Source organism: Phyllostomus discolor, chromosome X (assembly GCF_004126475.2).
Source record: "Phyllostomus discolor isolate MPI-MPIP mPhyDis1 chromosome X, mPhyDis1.pri.v3, whole genome shotgun sequence".
Classification (NCBI taxonomy): Eukaryota; Metazoa; Chordata; class Mammalia; order Chiroptera; family Phyllostomidae; genus Phyllostomus; species Phyllostomus discolor.
Window position 1 is genome coordinate 88860786 of NC_050198.1, and position 20137 is coordinate 88880922.

General features: G+C 38.8%; 1 protein-coding gene across 9 annotated transcripts in view; it reads right to left on the reverse strand.

Moving 5' to 3' along the window:
• Positions 1–20137, reverse strand: part of ATP11C (ATPase phospholipid transporting 11C) — a 183902-nt gene that overhangs the window by 99936 nt on the left and 63829 nt on the right. For all 9 annotated transcript variants that reach the window (XM_036016256.1, XM_036016255.1, XM_036016252.1 and 6 more), the window contains one exon: positions 4342–4461. In XM_036016256.1, the coding sequence (XP_035872149.1) occupies positions 4342–4461 (120 nt within the window). The remainder of the gene's footprint in view (positions 1–4341; positions 4462–20137) is intronic.

The following is a 20137-nucleotide window of genomic DNA, read 5'->3' on the forward strand; positions in this document are numbered from 1 at the left end:
ACCTGATTATTTTTATTTTAATTTTATTTTTTAAGTTTATTTTGTTATCGTTGTTCAAGTACAGTTGTCTCCGTTTCCCCCCCACCACAGCCATCCCCACATCTCACCCTTGATCCTACCCCCTCCTTGGCTCTGTTCCTGTGTCCTTTATAGACGTTCCTGAAACCCTTCCCCCCATTATCCCTCCCACCTCCCCTCAGCTTTATCTGAGTTTTCAAATGAGGATAAATACTAGTGTAATTTTAGGCTTGAAAGTTTAATCCAAGATGTCCTTTTACATAAGAGTACTCAGATTAACTTGGGCATACCTTCAAAGAGCTAAGTGGAATTCACTGACTCTTATCCCACTGAATGGCCTTCAAGATGAGGCTTAGGATTTTTAAAGGAAAAAAGAAAGCAGAACAGAGGAGTACCATGAAAGCTATAGCAATCCATTCTTCTTTTGCTACAAGAGGGGATTTCCAAGAGTTTCATACCAGCTACAGACTTCTGGTGATTCCCAAACAAGTTTTTCTAAAGAAAATGTTTGTGTTCCCAAAAGAAAAGAACACTAATTTTTAAAAAGATTTTGTTTATTTATTTTTTTAGAGAGAGGGGAAGGGAAGGAGGAAGATAGGGAGAGAAACATTAATGTGTGGTTGCCTCTCACATGTCCCCTGCTGGGGACCGGTCTGGCAACCCAGGCATGTGCCCTGACTGGGGATCCACTGGCAACCCGGTGGTTAGCAGGCCAGCACTCAATCCACTGAGCCACACCAGCCAGGGCAGAAGAACACTAATTTTATAAGAAAAATTTCAAGTAGGTCAAAGTGTTTTTTGTTTTTGTTTTATCTTTAGTGCTCCTTACATTAACAAGACTTATTCCAAGTGTTACACTGGCATTACTGATGACATTTATAAATAAACAGAAAGCAATCAATCAAAAGAAAATTATTTTTATTACTGAAGAGTTGAGAAAGAAAATCAACACTTGCTACAAAGTTGGAAGGCAGCTAACATATACCATAAATTGTACGTTTCTTCATTAAAAGATTCTGGTATAAATACAGACAAAAGACAATGTGAGGAAGAAAAAGTCAAATTATAAAACTATTGTTCTCTCCAGAATGGACCCAAAGGCCTCCTTTTTCCTTCTGAATGTTTCACATTCAAAATAGATGAGACTGAAGAAATCAATAGTACTGTTCAGGACTATAATAACAATAATCACAGAAATATAAGTATGACAAGCAACTACCATTGAGTTGTTACTATGAGTCAAGCACAGTGATTAAATGTTTTCTGTGGGTTACTTTACTTCATTCCTCATCTCAATTCTACAAGGTAAGTACTGTTAATATCCCCATCTTACAGATAAGAAAATTGAGACACAGAGAGGTTAGTTAAATGACTTATTTTAACCTTAAACTCAGATTTTCTATCTACAAGGATGAAGTTCTCTACTGCTATACACTGTATACTATCCTCTTATAATATTCATTTTATTAAGATTTCATTCTTTTTATGGTTAGTATGAGGGGGGACTCCCCCCAAAAAAGTAACTGGAATTCTTTTCTAGAGGGTGAGGCCCTTGTAGTACAGGTTTCCCCCACTAGGTGGGTGTTCTAGCAATCCATCTGTATCAGTGTACCAGCTGGCACTGTTATGAGAGGCCGTGTTTGACCTCAGTGAAATTTTTTTGAAGACTCTTTCAAATCATTTGCCTATTTCATGATGGTTAATTTACAAGTATCTGCCCACACCACTCTGAGTGTTCAGCAGTTTTTGACCAAAAACAGGATGACCCCCATGCCCCACACTCCCTATTCACCTGATCTTGCCTCAACTGATTTTTTTGTTTCCCTGATGAAAAACAGTCCTCAAAGGGAAATGTGTTGCCAATGTAGAGGAGGTGAAACAAAAAAATGGCAGAAGCACTAAAATACATCAAGATTGACAAGTTCAAAAACTGTTTTGAGCAGTGGGAAAAAATGTCGATAGGTGTATTACATCAAATGGAGAATACTTTGGCCTTGGCTGGTATAGCTCAGTGGATTGAGTGCAGGCTGCAAACTAAATGATTGCTGGTTCGATTCCAGCCAGGGCACATGCCTGGGTTGCAGGCCAGGTCCCTAGTGGGGGCCATATGAGAGGCAACCACACATTGATATTTCTCTCTCTCTCTTTCTCCCTCCCTTCCCCTCTCTAAAAATAAATAAATAAAATCTTTAAAAAAAGGAGAGTACTTTGAAGGTGACTGAAGTTTAAACCTGTGAGCATACACAATTTTTTATAAATAAATTCCACGTGTTTGGGGGTCCCCCCTCATACACTATCATTTCTTCTTTTTCTGCTCTAGAGTATTTATGAAAAAGCAGATTGGTTAATACACAGTTAACTAGAAAAACTGTAAACCTAATATTTACAGAGGAAAAAAGACATCTGTAGGTTTATCAATGTTAAATTCTTTATTCTGGTTTATAAAACACCTACACAAATATATAAACAAATTTGTTTAGATATAATCTTTATGTGCCCTGTGAGCTCCTGAATATTTTAAAAAACATCCTACTGCATTATTTTACCTGCTGGCAAAACAGAAGCTAGATAAAATATGAAAAATATTCTATTAAATACCAAAAAAACCTGAGAATTAAGCTGTTTTATATGTTCCTTGAAAATATGAAAGTGCAAAGATATCACAACAAAATGATTATCACTAGTTCAATGGAAAAGTCACTTTAACATCTTCCACATAAAACACTATGGAAAAGAATAGTTCCCTAGAAAATACTTCATATTTCACTTGACGCAGAAGGAGAGATAAAACTGAGAAAGAAACCCAAATAGCACAACGATATGAAAAGGGCTTTAGTGGATTGAGAGTGGGCCTTCAAAGCAAAGTGTTGCCAGTTCAATTCCTAGTCAGGGCGCCTGTGGGCCAGGTCCCCAGTGGGGGTCAATCGAGCAGCAACTACACACTGATGTTTCTTTTTCTCCCTCTCTTTTTCCTTCCCTTCTCCTCTCTCCAAAAATAAATAAATAAAATCTTTAAAAAAGTAGAAAAGGAAAGGGTTTTATCACTAACTCTGCTTGGAGACCATGTCACTTACTTCTGGTGGGTTTACTTTTTCCATCTGCAAAGTGAGCTTACCTTAGGATCTTTAGGTTCTACAACTCTATGATTCTGAGTCAAATAACTACTATTGATTGTTTTCTTAGATATTATGGGGTAAGTCACAATTTTCAGTGAAGGCCTGCCTTGGGCACACATATGGAAATTACTGGCTGAAGATAAATTTTCTGGCATAAGGTTAAAAGTGAACAGGAAAGACATTGTGTCCAACTACACTCATAGTATGCTACAGGCCAACAGATCATAAGACAACAGTTTTCACTCATTCTGTCCACATTGTACACATTAATCTCCTAGCTAAGTACAGTCCATACTGTATCACTACCCAAAGATAAATCACGTGTACCTTTAAAAACTAAAATGTTAATTTTTCTAAAAATTGCATAATTTTGTGTTGCAGGCCCTAAGATGTTTGCAAATATGCTGTGAACCAACTGTCACCAACATTTTAGATATGCCTTGTCAGGTGGCATGAGTATGGAAAATTTTCAAAATCTGCTCCATGGTACAAGAGGTAACAGTGGGTTAACTCTCCAGTACCTAGCACCCAATCTGGTCAGCCAAAGGTAAAGGTTAAGATTAGTAAACTAATACTTGACGAAAGATGACTATGGGTACCAGGAACTATAAGGAGTGCTTTCACGTATCAAATATTAGCTCTATTTCACTGAGGAGAACATTCAGACTTAGGGATTAATTTGGTCAAGGTCACAGAGCTGGTAAGTTATTTAAACTCAGATCTTGAGATCCTTAACCGCTGAGGCACTGTACCAAGCAGGGCACAGCCTTAGGCCCTAGGGGTGTACTTGAGAAGCTCCTCAGTGAAAGAGAAAGCAATACAGATGTCATTCCAGGAAAGCACTCTCCAAAGAAAAAGTAAATTATTTACAAACTAGTCCATCCAATTAAGGGCAATACCGGAAGCTTTGGGCAAGTAAATAATTCCTACTTTTAGTATGCTTTATGGCTTAAAGTAAGAGGCATAATCAACAGACACTGTGAATCATAATGGAAGGCAAGTGAAAGATGTTTCAGCTGTAACAAGACAAAGTGATACTTTAAAAAAACTGCCTTTTGGTGGATGAATTATCACAGTTGGTTCATGACTGGTATAAGTGCACGTCCATGTATGCATATATAAATGCACCAACTTCTGCAGAAGCATAAATAAAAATAAGTGCATTATCTGGCTCACTGCATGAATATATATTGAGTTAAAAACTTACCTTCGATGAAACTATCCTATTATCACAGAACCTTTGTGCGATGTAAACTTCTGCTGCCGAATCTGGACGATTGCCAACAAACACAGTGCGTGTACCAACTCGTTTCTCTTCGCCAGCACACTGACCAACAGAAAGAGGGAAACAGTCAGTGTTTCATCACATTTCTCCATGCTTCTGCGGAACTCAAAATTCTTGTCTAAGCATGTTTAGCTATGGTCTAAAGAGAGAGAAAGAGCAATAGAGAGAGGACAAAACCTTGTTAGGAATGTCAAACTCCACTAAGCTCTCAGTTGCTGATTTAGTGCAAGTGTTGCTAGAGCCAACTGTTCTGAGGCCAACAGTGCAATTTTAAAATGTTTAAATTAAGCAAAGCATTCTAGAGAAACAATAATTTTTATTGTCAGTCATTGTTCCTTCATCCACAGAATCTCAACAATCACCATTACAGCAACACACTAACTTAGGAAAGGTCTGACTGGAAATATTTAATTTCTATACAACTATTGATGACAGCTTTGTCAATACCCTTACAGGACAGCAGAAAACAGAATGCAAATTACTTCTACACTCAAAATAATTACTTATAAGAATACAGAAACACCATGGCTGTCTCTATTAACAAAATGATCAGCTATTTCTACAAAGAAAATGTATAAATTCTTCAGCTTCACAGGAAAGACATTCCTTTGCAATCTCTCAGGGCCTACTGTCAAAAAGTCCCATTTCAGCCCTGGCTGGTGTCACTCAGTGGATTGAGCACCGGACTGTGAAGCGAAGGGCCATCAGTTCAATTCCCAGTCATGGAACATGCCTGAGTTGCAGGCCAGGTTCCCAGTAAGGGGATGAGTGAGAGGCAACCACACACTGCTGTTTCTCTCCCTCTTTTTCCCTCCCTCCCTCTCTCTAAAAGTAAATAAATAAAATCTGTTTTAAAAAGCCCCATTTCACAAAATATATCTCTAAAATCTCTTTTACATTTCTAAAAAGTAGACCTGCTGAATCTAGATCTTCCAAAGTTGAGCTCCATTTTACCTCGGCCTTGTATTTCACGGAGACTTCACTCTATTTTCTTTTCTTAAGTCAGGGTAATACTTTTTCTTATATAAATTTGGGGCTGTCTCCTTTAATAGTACTATATTACCGTGTTTGAGACAACCATATATTTAAGTCAAAGGATATATGACAGAAACCAATACCCATTTATATATTTCCATTATTTTTGAAAAAGATAATCCCTCAAACTAAAAATGTTTTAAAAGTATATAACCACAAAGACTTTCCTTCCTTTCGATTATCTATTCAAAGATCAAAGATGTAAATCTCTACCTGAAAATAATCACTTTAAACAAAACCACTTGGAGCTTGCAAAATTCTCCAAATGTCTGTGTTTGGATGTATGCTAGTCTGATTTTTTTGCACCTTATGTATATAGTATGGGAAACATGCTCTTTTACTTTTACAAAATACAAATCACCCCCAAAATATAGACAGGTAAGACCTTTTGCCTCACCATTTTTGATTTAAGCTTATTAAATAATTATTTAGTGGGGGATTTCCTTCAAAATCTGTAGGGAATCAACTGAAGAGTAATTAGGATAAACTGAAGTAGGAGAGATTGAGGCTATAAAGGGTAACTTCTGGAGCTAAGGGAGATTGTGGGAATCTCTATCCATGGCAAACTGGAAAAAAATCAGTTGTAAGTATCAGTGCTGGATAGCTTAGCTATTTAGCCATCAGCCTAAATACAGGGCATTGGAACAACTGATTGTACAGGTCCTTCACATGCCAAGAGTGATTAGCAGGTAAATTTTCAAACAATTTCTGGAAACAAATAAAAAATACCTTTACCAGAATGGTAGCTATAAACATTTTGACTTAGGAACTAACTTTTGTTTGCATCGGGAAAATATCGGGTCTGATGCAGCTTACTAATAAGATCACTAAATTTTCCATAAGATCCACTTTGTAAAATGTAAATTAAAGTGAATACTACCAAAAGTATAATTTATTCTTCTTCGAACTTTTCCCCACCTTCTGTTCCAAGTTATAGTCTCACTGTATAGTCTCTACAACATGTGAACCATATAACATGCCAATTTGAATTATAGAAATTGTCGAGTCCACACATACACTGCAATTTACAACATTTTGTTTAATATTCATATGGTTGTTTAGTTTTCCACACAAGGCAAGAACTGGCACAGAGTAAATAAAAAAGAGCTACTTTTAAGGCAGTTCTCAGATCATTCTGCAAATGGAAAGGGGAAAAGTAAAGACAAGTGTCGGAGAGTCCGTGAGTGCTTTCTGCAGGATGTTGCATACGCTGCCGATATAAATTGTTCCCCTCAGTTAACAATGGCCACTGATTAACTCAAAACAAAAATGAACTAGTACTTCCCTAATTCTGAAATGTCCTCAACTTCTTCTCTGGCAGGTCACAGCATTCCAGAGAACAAAGGGAACAAGCAAAATGCAATTTTTCAGGCACATGATATTTTTATGAATTCTGTACATCTGAATAGCATTTACAGTTTCCCTAAGTGCTTTCCCCATACATTATCTCTGGGACTGCTTTCAAATAGGCTGAAGTGACCTCTATCTCCATTAAATTGGACAAAATGGATTAGAATTGGTTTGTGGGGGGGGGCAGACCCTGACAGTGAGCATTATTAGATAATGAAATAGAGGCCTGAGAGCTGCAGCTTGTCCACTCCAGAGGATTTTCATAAAAGGCCAGTCTCCTCAGCCCAGGCAGGATTGAGTTTAGAGCTTCCTGAGAACTGAGGGTGAGGTAGGGTGAAACAGATAACTTTCCCATGCCTGTTTTCACTCTAGAATCTGATGAACCTGCAATTTCTGGTGGAATCTGCTCTGTTTAATGTTTTTGGTCTGCATATAAATGGCAATGCTGAACTGGTGTAAATTCACTGTAATTTTCCACTTGCTACCAATGTAGTGTTAAAACAATGGTTTTAATTCCTAGGATTTTGAATAATGTAGGTGCTTTAGCCAAGGCAGGGAAGAGAAACCCCAAGTAGGAATTGAAATAATTTCGCATTTGGACGGCATACAATGTAGTCTGGAGTGGATGTGTACGATTCCTACCACCTTATAATGAATTTTAATCTATTAAGAGTCCATCCTGTGTTGAACTGCTTCCCATTCAAATGTCTTTAGAAACAATTTAAAAAATTGAAATATACTGGCACCAATTCTATTTTCACGACACATCATACACTATAATGACAAGTATTATATAAAGAATATTAAACAGTATATTTATAACACATGAATTAACAGAGAAAGCAATTTCATTTTCTTCTTCAAGACAAAAAATTGTCCTTTTGTACTCCTGACTCATAGCTTCACAATGTAAACTGAATATTGTCTTAGCTCTGGCTGGTATGGCTCAGTGGGTTGAGTATCATCCCATAGGCCGAGGGGTCGCTGGTTCAATTCCCGGTCGGGGCACATGCTTAGGTTGCAGGCAGGGTCCCCAGCTGTGGACATGCGAAAGAAAACTGACTGATGTTTCTCTCCCTCTCCTTGTCTCTCCCTCCCCCTCTCTAAAAATAAATAAATAAAATCTTTAAAAGAAATTAGTAAATAAAAGAAAGTAACTTTCACTAGAACATACTCTCTCAATAAAAATCAGAGTAGAGTGGTACTATTATTCAACTAGCACCATCTTAAAATCCTATGCTTTTGCAAGTCTCAAAACATAGAAAGCTGTTGGAAGTGTAATTTGTTTCTGGATTACCTGTAGACCAGTGACTCAATAAGAACTAAGGGAAAATAGAGACCTCCATATAAGACTGTCAGTATAAAAGCTGTAACAGGATCTGAAACAGAGCTCACTCTCTCCGTACTTTCCAGGTGTTGGCCGACTTAAATATATCACTTATTCATAAATCAGTGGTTCTTACTTCTTGCCACATACTGGCTTTAAACATAATACTAATACTTGCATATTTTATTTAAAGTTTAATTTTTTGGAAGCTCCCTAGGTGACACTTCTAATATGCAGCCGGGGCTGAGAAAAATGCTACAGAATTATTGCTCATTGAATTAATTGCTCTTAACCAACATCCTACAAGTTGTTAGCCATAGTCCTACACGTTTAACTAATTAAAATTTAAATAATTTGCTTTTTTTTATTTCTATTTCAATCATTGAATAATTTGCTTTTTTAATACAAGGTATTAAATTTAATACAAGGTATCCCCTTCCAACCATTTTAAGCTGTTCACAAAATGTGGTTCTCCTTCAGTACTTATTTTGCATGTGGCTAATCTACCATCAATTATTCAGATCACTGATAAAAATTACATAATATAATGCCAAACAACTCACTTTAGCAACAACTCATCATTGATGTCATTCTCGGCAACCACAAAATTCTTTTTTTATTTTTCATGAGACTGTTCTCTGTGAGTTACTAAATATAAGTATTTGCTAAAAAATGAACAAAAATGTTTATTAAAAGCTGAAACCTTGGCAATGATTTAAAACTGTTCTCTGCACCCCAGCCCCACAGCCATTTTCTTCTCTGCAGCACTAGTATACTCGAACAGCATCATCAGTCTTAAAAAGCCCAAATGAATAAAAAATTAAAAGAAAGAGCATTTCATCAAACTTTTAGCTATCTATTAAAATGCTCCCCAAAGTCAGCCTTTTTATATGGGGGTTGGAGGGGTGGGGCATGCAAGGAGAGCACTACTTTGCCGGGAAACATTTCCCATGAGTGTTAAGCTTCTTGGTTAAACTTGCTGCAATGTATTCAGTGGTCAAATGGCTGAGGTTTCCAAGCCCACTCCACTATAACAAGCCAAAGAGAGTAATCTGGATGTGTAATTTAGTCATAACTTTAAAACGAGCCTTAAAATTCTACTTTTCACAATTTGCTTTTATTGCATCTTTTTAAAGTGATTACGCTGTCTCTCCCTCCTTTGCCAGAGGCAGTGAAGCAAAACGGGAGACAAGACATTTTGTATCTCTTTGCCTTTAAAACTTAATTATGGTTATATTAACTGAAACTCTCAAATACCTGATCAAAAGACAACTGAATATTCAAAGTACATCCCTAGACGCAAAGATTATCTCTAATTGGACATTACCCGATGGCAGCACATTTAATTGAATAGAAACTGCTATAGGAAATGGATTAAGTCCCACAAAAGCACACACCTAAGTCAGCAAGCACAATGCTTAGGAAAAAGCAGTGCCCGTGAGGACTTGGATGAGAACGCCTTTTTTGAAGCTCAGAGTTAGACTTGCATTATCTAAATGTGATCCACGGAGCAGTTTAATTTCACCAAGAACAATCTATCCTGATTGTCTCCAAGCTGATACAACTTCACACCATGCCCTCACCCCAAGGGCCCCAGGGCTACAGAAATGTGACTCTAAAGATGAAATACAACTCTCTTATAGGATGGCTAATAGAGAGTCAAGGAGATAGAATAAAATGTTGTAAGCATGTAGTGATTCAAGATTCTTACAAGAATATTTTTTAGTGATTCAGAGATTCTTCCATTTATAGAAAGTAACCTCGAACTCTTAAAAGTTTGTCCTGGGCCTCCACTTTCTTTGTTAACAGTATTTGTTCTAACAGACAGCCTGACAATATAAGTTATGACCAGAAAAAGTCCAGCCATTGTTAATATTATGAGAATGGTTTGCATGACATCAACGTAACCTGGCAGCCAAGGAGGGTGGGCTGGAATGAGCATGTGTGAACAATGAGGACTTCACTGTACTAGTCAGTGGGGGCAGTACAGGCTGCTGAGTGAGCATGTGTACTGCATGGCATCACATTCCAAATGACTGAAAAGCAACGAATCTGGTTCAAGTTTTATGTTAAGCTTGAACATTCCTTTATGGAAACTATTCAGATGATTCAGAAGGCCGCAGCTAAGGGCAACTGGTGATTGGCACCTTCATCACAACAATGAGCCTGCTCATGCATCACGTCTTGTGCAGGGTTTTTTTGGCAAAACATCCAATCACCCAGGTGAATCAGTATCCCTACAGCCCAGAGTTGGCACCCTGTTACTTCTGGTTTTTCCTAAAAAATAAAATCACCTTTGAAAAGGAAGACATTTCAGACCATTGATGAAATTCAGGAAAACACGACAGGGCAGCTGATGGCTACTGGGAGAACTGTGTAAGGTCCCAGGGTACCTAATTTGAAGGGGACTGAGGCGTCATTGTCCTATGTACAACTGAAGCAGGAGACAGCATAGGAAGAACTCTGAGACTGCAATACTGTCACTGGCCAGCATTTAGCACCCTGGTTGCCAGGAAACGCCTTTTACCAATTAGGTAGAATAAATAGTAAACCAAGGCAGGGAGGAAAGAGACAAGTCTCACATGCTAACTCAGCAGTCCTAAGCCTGTTCTGATAATATTGCCAGGTGTTTCAATATCACAAGAAACACTATATTAACAAGAAAGCAAGCCTTGAAACTGTGCTTTCATCCCAAGGCCTAAATGTGGGAGAGGGTCCCGGGGCCCAAAAAAGAGCCCATAAAACAACTTTGGCTAATTGCCTACCTCTGGTCACTATCTGTTTTACGAGGGAGTCACTGATGCTTATAGAAAAAGCCTATAAACAACTTTGGAAAGTGCCTCAATTTTAATTAACTGTCAGGATTTGTTTTACAACAAGATAACCCAATGGGGTCTGGAGCAAGATAAGAATTTGGATAGTCACATTCCCCCAGGAAAGCTGGCACCACATTTACCCATTAATCATTATGTAACTTTTTCTCTCCTATCCCACCAACTATATAAGTCCTAAGAACAAAGGTCTCTCGGGGTGTGCCTCTCTCTCCCTCTCTGGCTCGTAGCTCTTGGGCCACAGGGCCTCTGGCTTTAGGCTGCCCAGGGGCTTGCCACCCTGGTCTTCAGCCACTCTCACCCTGCTTTGCCCTGAAACTTTCCCTTTCACCCCCTACTCTATCTGGTCTTGTTCTCTTCCATGGAAGCAAGCCACTAATAAACTGATTACATACTACTAGATTTGCTGATATGTAATTCTTTACATGCATCAGCAAGAAGAACCAGGTCTCTCCCATCAACACAATGTTTCTTATATCTTGTATCATCTTCAATGTCTCTATTTTTCATATTACGTGGCTGGATACCTGCTGGACAGACCTTGTATCCACAAAAACTTAACTAGAGGCAAACTGAGCACATATGTCTACAAGACCTCAGAAATTAACTTTTCACTTTCACTACCTGATGCAGACCCCAGCTTGTGGGGTCCACGTCATTACGGATGAAACATGAAACAAATTCACATGAGTCCTGTGGAGGAAAAGGAACGGCACGCCTTTTCTCTCAAGGGGAGCAAAAGCCTTGGTCCTTGCTTGCTCCAATGAGCTTTTATTGTCTTACTGGGCACATTACAAGAAGATCCTCATTTACTATGCACAGGTTTGCTTTAGGTGGTTACCTTATACAGAAAACAAAGGAGAGGATGCTGGTAATCACATCACAGAAGAGGGGTATTTGCAAATGACAAGGCAAAAGTAGTTGGACTGGTTATACTCATCCTTGGAAGGTTTCGCATGGTTTTTAGGAAGTTGCTTTGCAGTAATTGTCCTCAATTCAGGGTGAGGGAGTTTTAGCAAAAAGCAAGACTCATAGTGGCCTAGGTACACTGCAGGCCTGATTCCCCGTGGGAAAACCTATCTGTGGGCGTGGGTCCTGTGCATCTCCCAGTGGGAGCTGGGCCCACGCCATGGCGGCCTCCCACAACTACCCATATGTACATACCAGCTAGCATTTCAAACACTTAATGAACTTTTAAAATCTAATTTGGGAGGTACATAACTTTTTATTTAAAGATTTTATTTATTGTTAGAGAAAGGGAAAGGGAGGGAGGAAGAGAGGGAGAGAAACAACCATGTGTGGTTGCCTCTTGTGCACCCCCTATTGGGAACCTGGCCTGCAACCCAGGCATGTGCCCTGACTGGGAATCGAACCAGCAACACTTTGGTTTGCAGGCCAGCATTCAATCCACTGAGCCACGCCAGCCAGAACCCAACCAGAACCCAGCCAGAACCCAACCAGAACCGTACATCATTTATAAGGATAGGATCCATGAGGTTGACTGACAATCCAGCTAAACATTTCCCATAGTCCTGGGGGGAAAAGGATAAAAACATACATGCAAATAGAAAGCAAGCATAATGAGGCTCAGGACCTCAAAGCCCAATCTGGCTTAAAGATAACAGAATAAACTACTACTGATTACAAACAGCAGAGGCAGGAGGGAAAGATGGGACCACCTGCAGAGAATCACATGAGAATTTTCTAATCCAACGGCAGCTAAATCGCTGCAGATTAACAAGTAACTTGCAATAACCCCTGTGATCCCTGCATAGTTTCCCAGAATTTGGGACATAATTGTGGCTTGCAAATTTGTGTAGCCCAAAGTAGGTGGCAAAGGAAGCACCGGAGGACTGGTCTATCTCTTAAGACTTTAAAACAGTACTCTGGTGGTCTGACCCCATTACAGCATTTTGTATCTTTTGTGTTATTCCTTTCAAATGACCTGATTTGCTTTTGTAACTTTTGATTTTAACGTATTATGATTTTAAAAACTTAGTATCCTGTACCACATAGTACTTTCTCCTCATCTTGTGAAATTCTTTTCTAAACCATGCCTGCAATAAATGGGCCATGATAGGAAGTGGGGCTAAAAATCAAACTTCTGAGGAAAAGTTCAACTGAACTTCTGGTTCTAGGCAGGTAAGTAGTATAAGAGGAAAAGGTATAATCTAGGAATTCACAATGATACACTGAGTGCCCCCACTGTGAGAGAGTGACTGTGATAACATACATTGAAGCTTCAAAAATGTGTGCCAAAATAATCACTTTCTAGGTCATCAGAGAAAAATTTTTATTATCCAGATAAACTCTGGCTAGAGTGTGTATATATATATATATATATATATATATATATATATATTAAAAGAGGTGTCTGATGTCCCAAACAGGGTTTTATCTGCCATTTCAATAACAGCATCATTCTTATAAAATTGATATTAAGCGAACTTCTAGAAAGGTCTAGCAGTTGAAATACATGCTGGAGGATGTTGGTGAGACTAATGAATGCATTTTTTTCCCTGGTATTGTTAAATATATCATACAGAAAGAAAACCACCTCGGAAAAAAAAGTCAAAGCTGTACATGTAATTAATTTAAATAGCACATTCAGGCCATATCTTTTTATTTTTTAACAGCCCCCCCCCAACAAAAGTAGTAGGTAAAAAACAAGTTTCCACTGTGAAGCGCAGCTGAGTTGAATAAGCAAGGAAAACACAGGGGAGGGGCTCTAGCCTCACAACTCCAGTCACTGCCTCAGTGAAGCTAGCGGAACCTTGGCCAACTTCTCCGCTCACAGGACGTCTGAAAGAAATGTCTGTTCTTGAAAAGAGTATCCTCCCTAGGTGAAGGCTTTTGGGGGCAAGGTTTGGAGGAGACAGGAGAAGCAGTAAAGACATGACCCTGGGAAACATATAGGGCTTAGCTGAGCCTCTATTTCCTTAATAGTAAAATGAGGTGATGTAACTTAAAAGACTACTCACAGTACGATTAACAACACTTGGAGATCAATTTAAAGGGCTCCAAAGGCTATTCACATCAGATGAGGTTTATTAACCAATTATATGACTTTAAATTTTTAACTTTTTTATTTTTAAAAATGTTTTATTTATGGCATTACAGTTGTCCCAATTTTCCCCCGTTGCCCCCTCCCCCCAGCCCACCCCTACTTTCAGTCAGTCCCCACACCACTGCCCATGTGCACGGGTCCTTCATATATGTTCTTTGACTAACATTTTTACCTTTTATCAATCAGTCCCCAGCTCCTCCCTCTCCTCTTAACAGCTGTCAGTGTATTCCACCATTCCATGCCTCTGGTTCTATTTGGCTCATTGGTTTATTTTATTCATTAGATTCCTCTTATAAGTGAGAACATATGGTATTTGTCTTTCACCAACTGGCTTATTTCACTTAGCATAATAGTCTCTAGTTCCATCCATGCTGTCGGAAAAGGTAGGAATTCCTTCTACTTCTCTGCTGCACAGAATTCCATTGTATAAATGTACCACAAGTATTTTTTTTTTCCACTCATCTACTGATGGGCATTTAGACTGTTTCCAAATCTTGGCTAGTGTAAATAGCGCTGCTATGAACACAGGGGTGCATATATTCTTTTGAATTGGTGTTTTGGGATTCTTGGGGTATATTCCCAGCAGTGGAATTGCTGGGTCGAAAGGCAGTAAAAATGCAAATATCTCACATAGCAATATTTTTGCTGATATATTTCTAGGGCGACGGAAATAAAAGAAAAAATAAACAAATGGGACTACCTCAAATTAAAAAGCTTCTGCACAGCTAAAGAAACCACCAAGAAAATGAAAAGGGAACTGAATGCGTGGGAAAACATATTTGCCAATAACACATCAGACAACGGTTTGATCTCCAAAATATATAAAGAACTGACGTGACTCCACACCAGGAAGACAAACAACCCAATTAAAAAATGGGCAAAGGACCTTGAATAGACATTTCTCCAAAGAGGACATACAGACAGCCTACAGCCATGTGAAAAAACGCTCAACATCACTAACCATCAGAGAGATGCAGGTTAAAACCACAATGAGCTATCACCTCACACCTGCCCAAAAGGCTATCATTAATAAATCAACAAACATGTGCTGGCGAGGATGTGGAGAAAAGGGAACCCTCGTGCACTGTTGGTGGGAAAGCAGACTGGTGTAGCCACTGTGGAAAACAGTATGGAATTTCCTCAAAACATTAAAAAAATGGAACTGCCAACTATAATGATTATTAAAGCTCCAGGAACTGGGCTAGCACAGAACTAGGAAATGGCCTCAGCATAACTCAGATGTACATGTTTTACTTAAAGCAAGGAAGTTTCTGGCTTTGCAGAAGAGCTAGAATAGGCAAGTCTGCTGCCACCCCTGTACAAAGAGGTAGGGTGAGCTATGGCCCAATGGCAGAGTGCTTGGTGTTTAACACACCACTCATTAGTGTTAGAGGGCTAGAGATGGTCAGGGAGGCTGACAGGTGGCATTTTTGACCTCAAGTGAGGGCCACTCAAGGACTCCCCTGGAGCCTGTTGGCCATAATATAAGCCATCAGTTCTTTGGAACTGTTGATTTGACACCACAGGAGTAAAACCAGGAACACATTTCTCCCTTTGGGACAGAGCACATGGTCACTTGGGAACTGCACTAGAATTACTGACACTGTCTCTTAATCTCCTTTCTCTCTCCCAAAGCTTTGGATTTAAAGTTCCTGTGCATTATAAATATCAGGTGTGGCTATAAATTTAACAGGTGACCTGTTTGTAATTATTCCTAACACATGCTTAAAAGAGACATTAGAAATTATCAACATGTACAAAGTATAACTTATAACTTTCCGTATATTGAACCAGAGAAGGAAGAGCACTTCAAATGAGTGTCTGATTTCTTTATGGCTTATGTACAATAAAAGTTGGTTGGTTTTTTTTTTTTTGGAATTTTAATATACCTTTGAGTACCTTTAACTAGGCATCCAAATTAAGACAAACTGGCAAGAATGTTAGAATACATCACTCAATGTTTCCTAAACTGCATTACATGGAACAAGTTGATAATAATGTTCCTTAGCAAAGGGGGAAGGAAGGCTGCTCCTATAATCCTCCTCCTGATTATTCACAATGCATATTCATATAAGAGCTCTAAAAAGTCTTAAAATAAAGAAACCTCTTTATGTTTGGTTAACACTTGCCATAGAAATCTCACCCCCCACCCCCGCCACCCTGCCAAAGATCCAATGACATCATGTTCTGTACGACACAGTTTGGGCTCTGCTACTCTAATATATTTATTTCTTTCTTATTTTAAAAGATTTATTCATTTTTAGAGAGAGGGAAAGGGAAGGAGAAAGAGAGGGAGAAAGCATCAATGTTTGGCTGCCTCTGGCACGCCCCCTACTGGTGACCTGGCCTGCAACCTAGGCATGTGCCCTGACTAGGAACTGAACCGGTGACCCTTTGCTTTGAAGCCCCGCACTAAATCTACTGAGCTAGGCCAGCCAGGGTGTTACTCTAATATATTTCTTAATCACAATCAGCTATGCTGGCAAAGCATTCAAGGGTATGAGGTAAAATAACTGTTAAATTTGTGATAATGTCTCTACCTGTATGCCAAAAATAGATAAGGAAAATTAAGTGTCTGGTCATGATCCCAGATGGGTGTGCTTTTGCTTTTAAGCTTAATTACGAGAGGCAAGAAACCAGGAGATCTTGGTTCTAATGTGTTCTACTACTGATTGGACTGAGTGTGTCTTGGGAGAAGTCCCATATTGATTTCTTCATAGGTAACTGGAGGAGAGTTTAATTAAATAATCTAATCAAGCGGACGCAGAGGAATTGGGTCCCAATCTTCTAGCAATAAAACTTGGAATGTGGGTGGGCCCTGGCCAGGTAGCCCAGTTAGAGCGTCAACCTGATATGCCATGGTTGCGGTTTTGATCCCTGGTCTGGGCACATATGACAATGAATGCATAAATAATTGGAGCAACAAATTGATGCCTCTCTCTCAAATCAATAAATAAAACTTTAATGAAACAGAACAAAACAAAAAAAATCCTTGAAATGTGATTTTGGATCTTGTACCATTTGTTACCTTTTTTTACCCGGACCCCCCCCCCCAAAAAAAAACAAAAACCTTTCCAAGGGTGGGGAAAAGATGTTTAAGGGTAAGGAATAACTTACTAACCAATATGTAACGAGATGATAGTGTATTCAGGATAGAATTTATTCATACACTTCAAAGTGGAGAAGAAGTGAAAAATAAAAGAAATGTTGAAAATTCACAAAGACTAGGGAAGGGTTCATGTGCCTTCAGGGCACTCATTTTGATACATTTGAAGATACAGTGGCTCTTTCAAGCTTTAACAATGTCCACTTAAAACAACTATTTATTTAATGATAACCTTTAGATGGGGGGAAAAAAATGAATGCCTTCTCAAATGTACCTGTTATGGAAGGGAAACAATTTATTTCTCTGATAAAACAGAATGAGATTTGCCCTGGCTGATGTGGCTCAGTTGGCTGGACGTCCTCCTGTAAAGTGGAGGGTGGCTGGTTCAATTCCCCACCAGGGTGTGTGTGTGGGTTGCGGGCCCAGTCTCCAGTTGGGGAACATGCAAGCGGCAACTGATTGATGTTTCTCTGGCACATTGATATTTCTCTCCCTCCCTTCCTTCCTTCCCCTCTCTCTAAAAATAAACAAATAAAATCTTAGTACAAACAACTTTAAGTTAAAACAGATTAGGATTGGCCCTGGTTGGGTAGCTCAATTGGTTAGAGCACTACCCCAATACTTCAAGGTTGTGGGTTCAATCCCCCCACTGGGGCACATGCAAGAATCAACCAATGAATGCATAACTAAGTGGAAAAACAAAGCAATGTTTCTCTCTCTCTCTCTCAATCAATTAAAAAAGATTATTAAAAACATGTTAGGATTAACGGCTATAAAGGCAACTACAAAAATTACAAGTTTTACTTGAACAAAAGGTTTTTGCTATAAAATGAAATGCACACAAAACCACCTAAAAGAATTATTACAGCACACACATTCGAAATGTATGACTTTGAAAAACAAGCCTTACTTAGAACTAAAAGTCATACCACCCCCAGACAAGTAAGATAAACAGTAGTTTGAGATTCTGTCCAAGTACATGACTGGAAAGAGCAATGGGATTATTTACGAAGCACACATAGGGGTCCATCCAGAGCAACTTGAAGAATTTACAGCTAATGTTAAAAATACCTGGCAAGCTTTGAACAGGAAAAATGCTTTCAGCTAAACCATGAAACAGCATAGTGGTTGGAGCATTAAGAGACTGTCACTCAGTGGAACACAAGCAGATTAGTTATGACCAGTGCTTGCCAATTCAATGTTCACCAAGACTCAATTCTTCTGACTGCAATGCATTTCACTCTACTTTACATTATTATAAAAGGCACATGTATGCAAATCTGTCAGCACAGTTCTGAGTCCATTCTTACTCTACTTTGTAAACTCAGATGATGCAAAACCTTCTAAAACTGACAATCAGAAAATAATGAATAACAGCATTAGTTAAGGGTGGGAAAATGGCAGAACCCAGCTGATCTTCAAAGGCTGGAAATTTAGGTGTCAGATTAGTCCTTTAGACCTCGTCCTCAATCCTAAAAATGGTAGGTAAGAGGAAAAGGTGGGGTTATCCTAACAGTTGCAAGACTTTCTTAGAAGGCAACATACCAGAATGATGTTGAACATAGATTTTACAGATTTAGAATCCAATGCCGTACAGTGTGCCTTTGAGCTTCACTACAATTTTTCATAATGTTGAACAACAATGTGTTGAGGTATCAAAGAATAAAATATTCATTGCAAAAAAAAGGAGGTTTGTTCATGCATTTATCCTTCTAGGATAGTTAGAGTTTTAAAGAGATATGGAAAATAAAAAGTGTTGGTGGGAACACCTTGTGAAGAAATTGGAACCCTCATACATTGCTGGTAGGAATATAAATAGTTCAGCCTCTGAGGAAAACAGCTTGGTCGGTTATCAAAAAGCAAAACAAAGAATTACTATATGAGCCAGCAATTTTCCTCCTATATATATACTCGAAAGAACTGAAAACAAATGTTCAAACAAAACCTTGTGCATTACTGTTCATAATAGCACTATTTACAATACTCAAAAGAGGGAGACAACTTTAATATCCACTGACTGATGAATAAACAAAATATAGTGTATTTATACAATGCAATATTATTCAGGCACACAAAGGAATGAAGTGCTGATACATTCTACAACATGAACAAACATCGAAAAATTGCATTGAGAGGAAGCAGACACAAAAGGTCACATATTGTATGATTCCATTTACATGAAATATTCAAGAGAGCTAATTTCATAGAAACGGAAAGCATATTGGTGGTTATCAGGATATGGGGGAAGGGAGATGGGTACGGAGTTTGCTTTTGAGAAGATGAAAATGTCATGGAACACGACAGAGTTGGTAGTTTCATAACATGTGAGTATATTAAATGCCACTGAATTGTTTGCTTTAAAGTAATTTAAGTTATATAAAATCAGTTAAAAAGTAACACTCTTGTCTCATAACAAGTCACAAGATGAAGTTGTTAACATATATGGTTGATGCATTCATTCAACCAATATATTTATGGAGCCCCTAGTATGCCTAGACACTAGGAATAGACTGATGAATTAAAAAAAGACACAGTCCCTGCCTTTAAGGAGTTTAGAGTGATGGGCAGTGACCAGACATCAATCAAATACTTAAACAAATCTGTGAGGTGACAAGAATGATGGCTGCAGAGAATGAGAGCTGACCTGGCCAGGACCACACAACAACCATATGCAACACACGCCTGATCATATTGCTCCTACAGTATCCCCTCCCCATTTTAATGGTTTCTCACTGATCTTAGAACTGGAACCTAAAATCCTCACTCTGATCTGCAAGGTCTTGCACCATCAGGTCTCTTCCTTCTGCTTCTCCAACTCAAGCTTCACACATTCCTGCTTTCTCTGTTACAGCGCACCAGTGTCCTTTCCATGCAAGGTGAGCCCCAGGCCCCTTCTTGCCCTAGGTCTTCCACTCCATTGCTTCATGCCATGTAGAATATTCTTCCTCTCCTCTTTACCTTCTTGTAATCACCATTCAGATCTCCCAACTCTATTTTCTCAC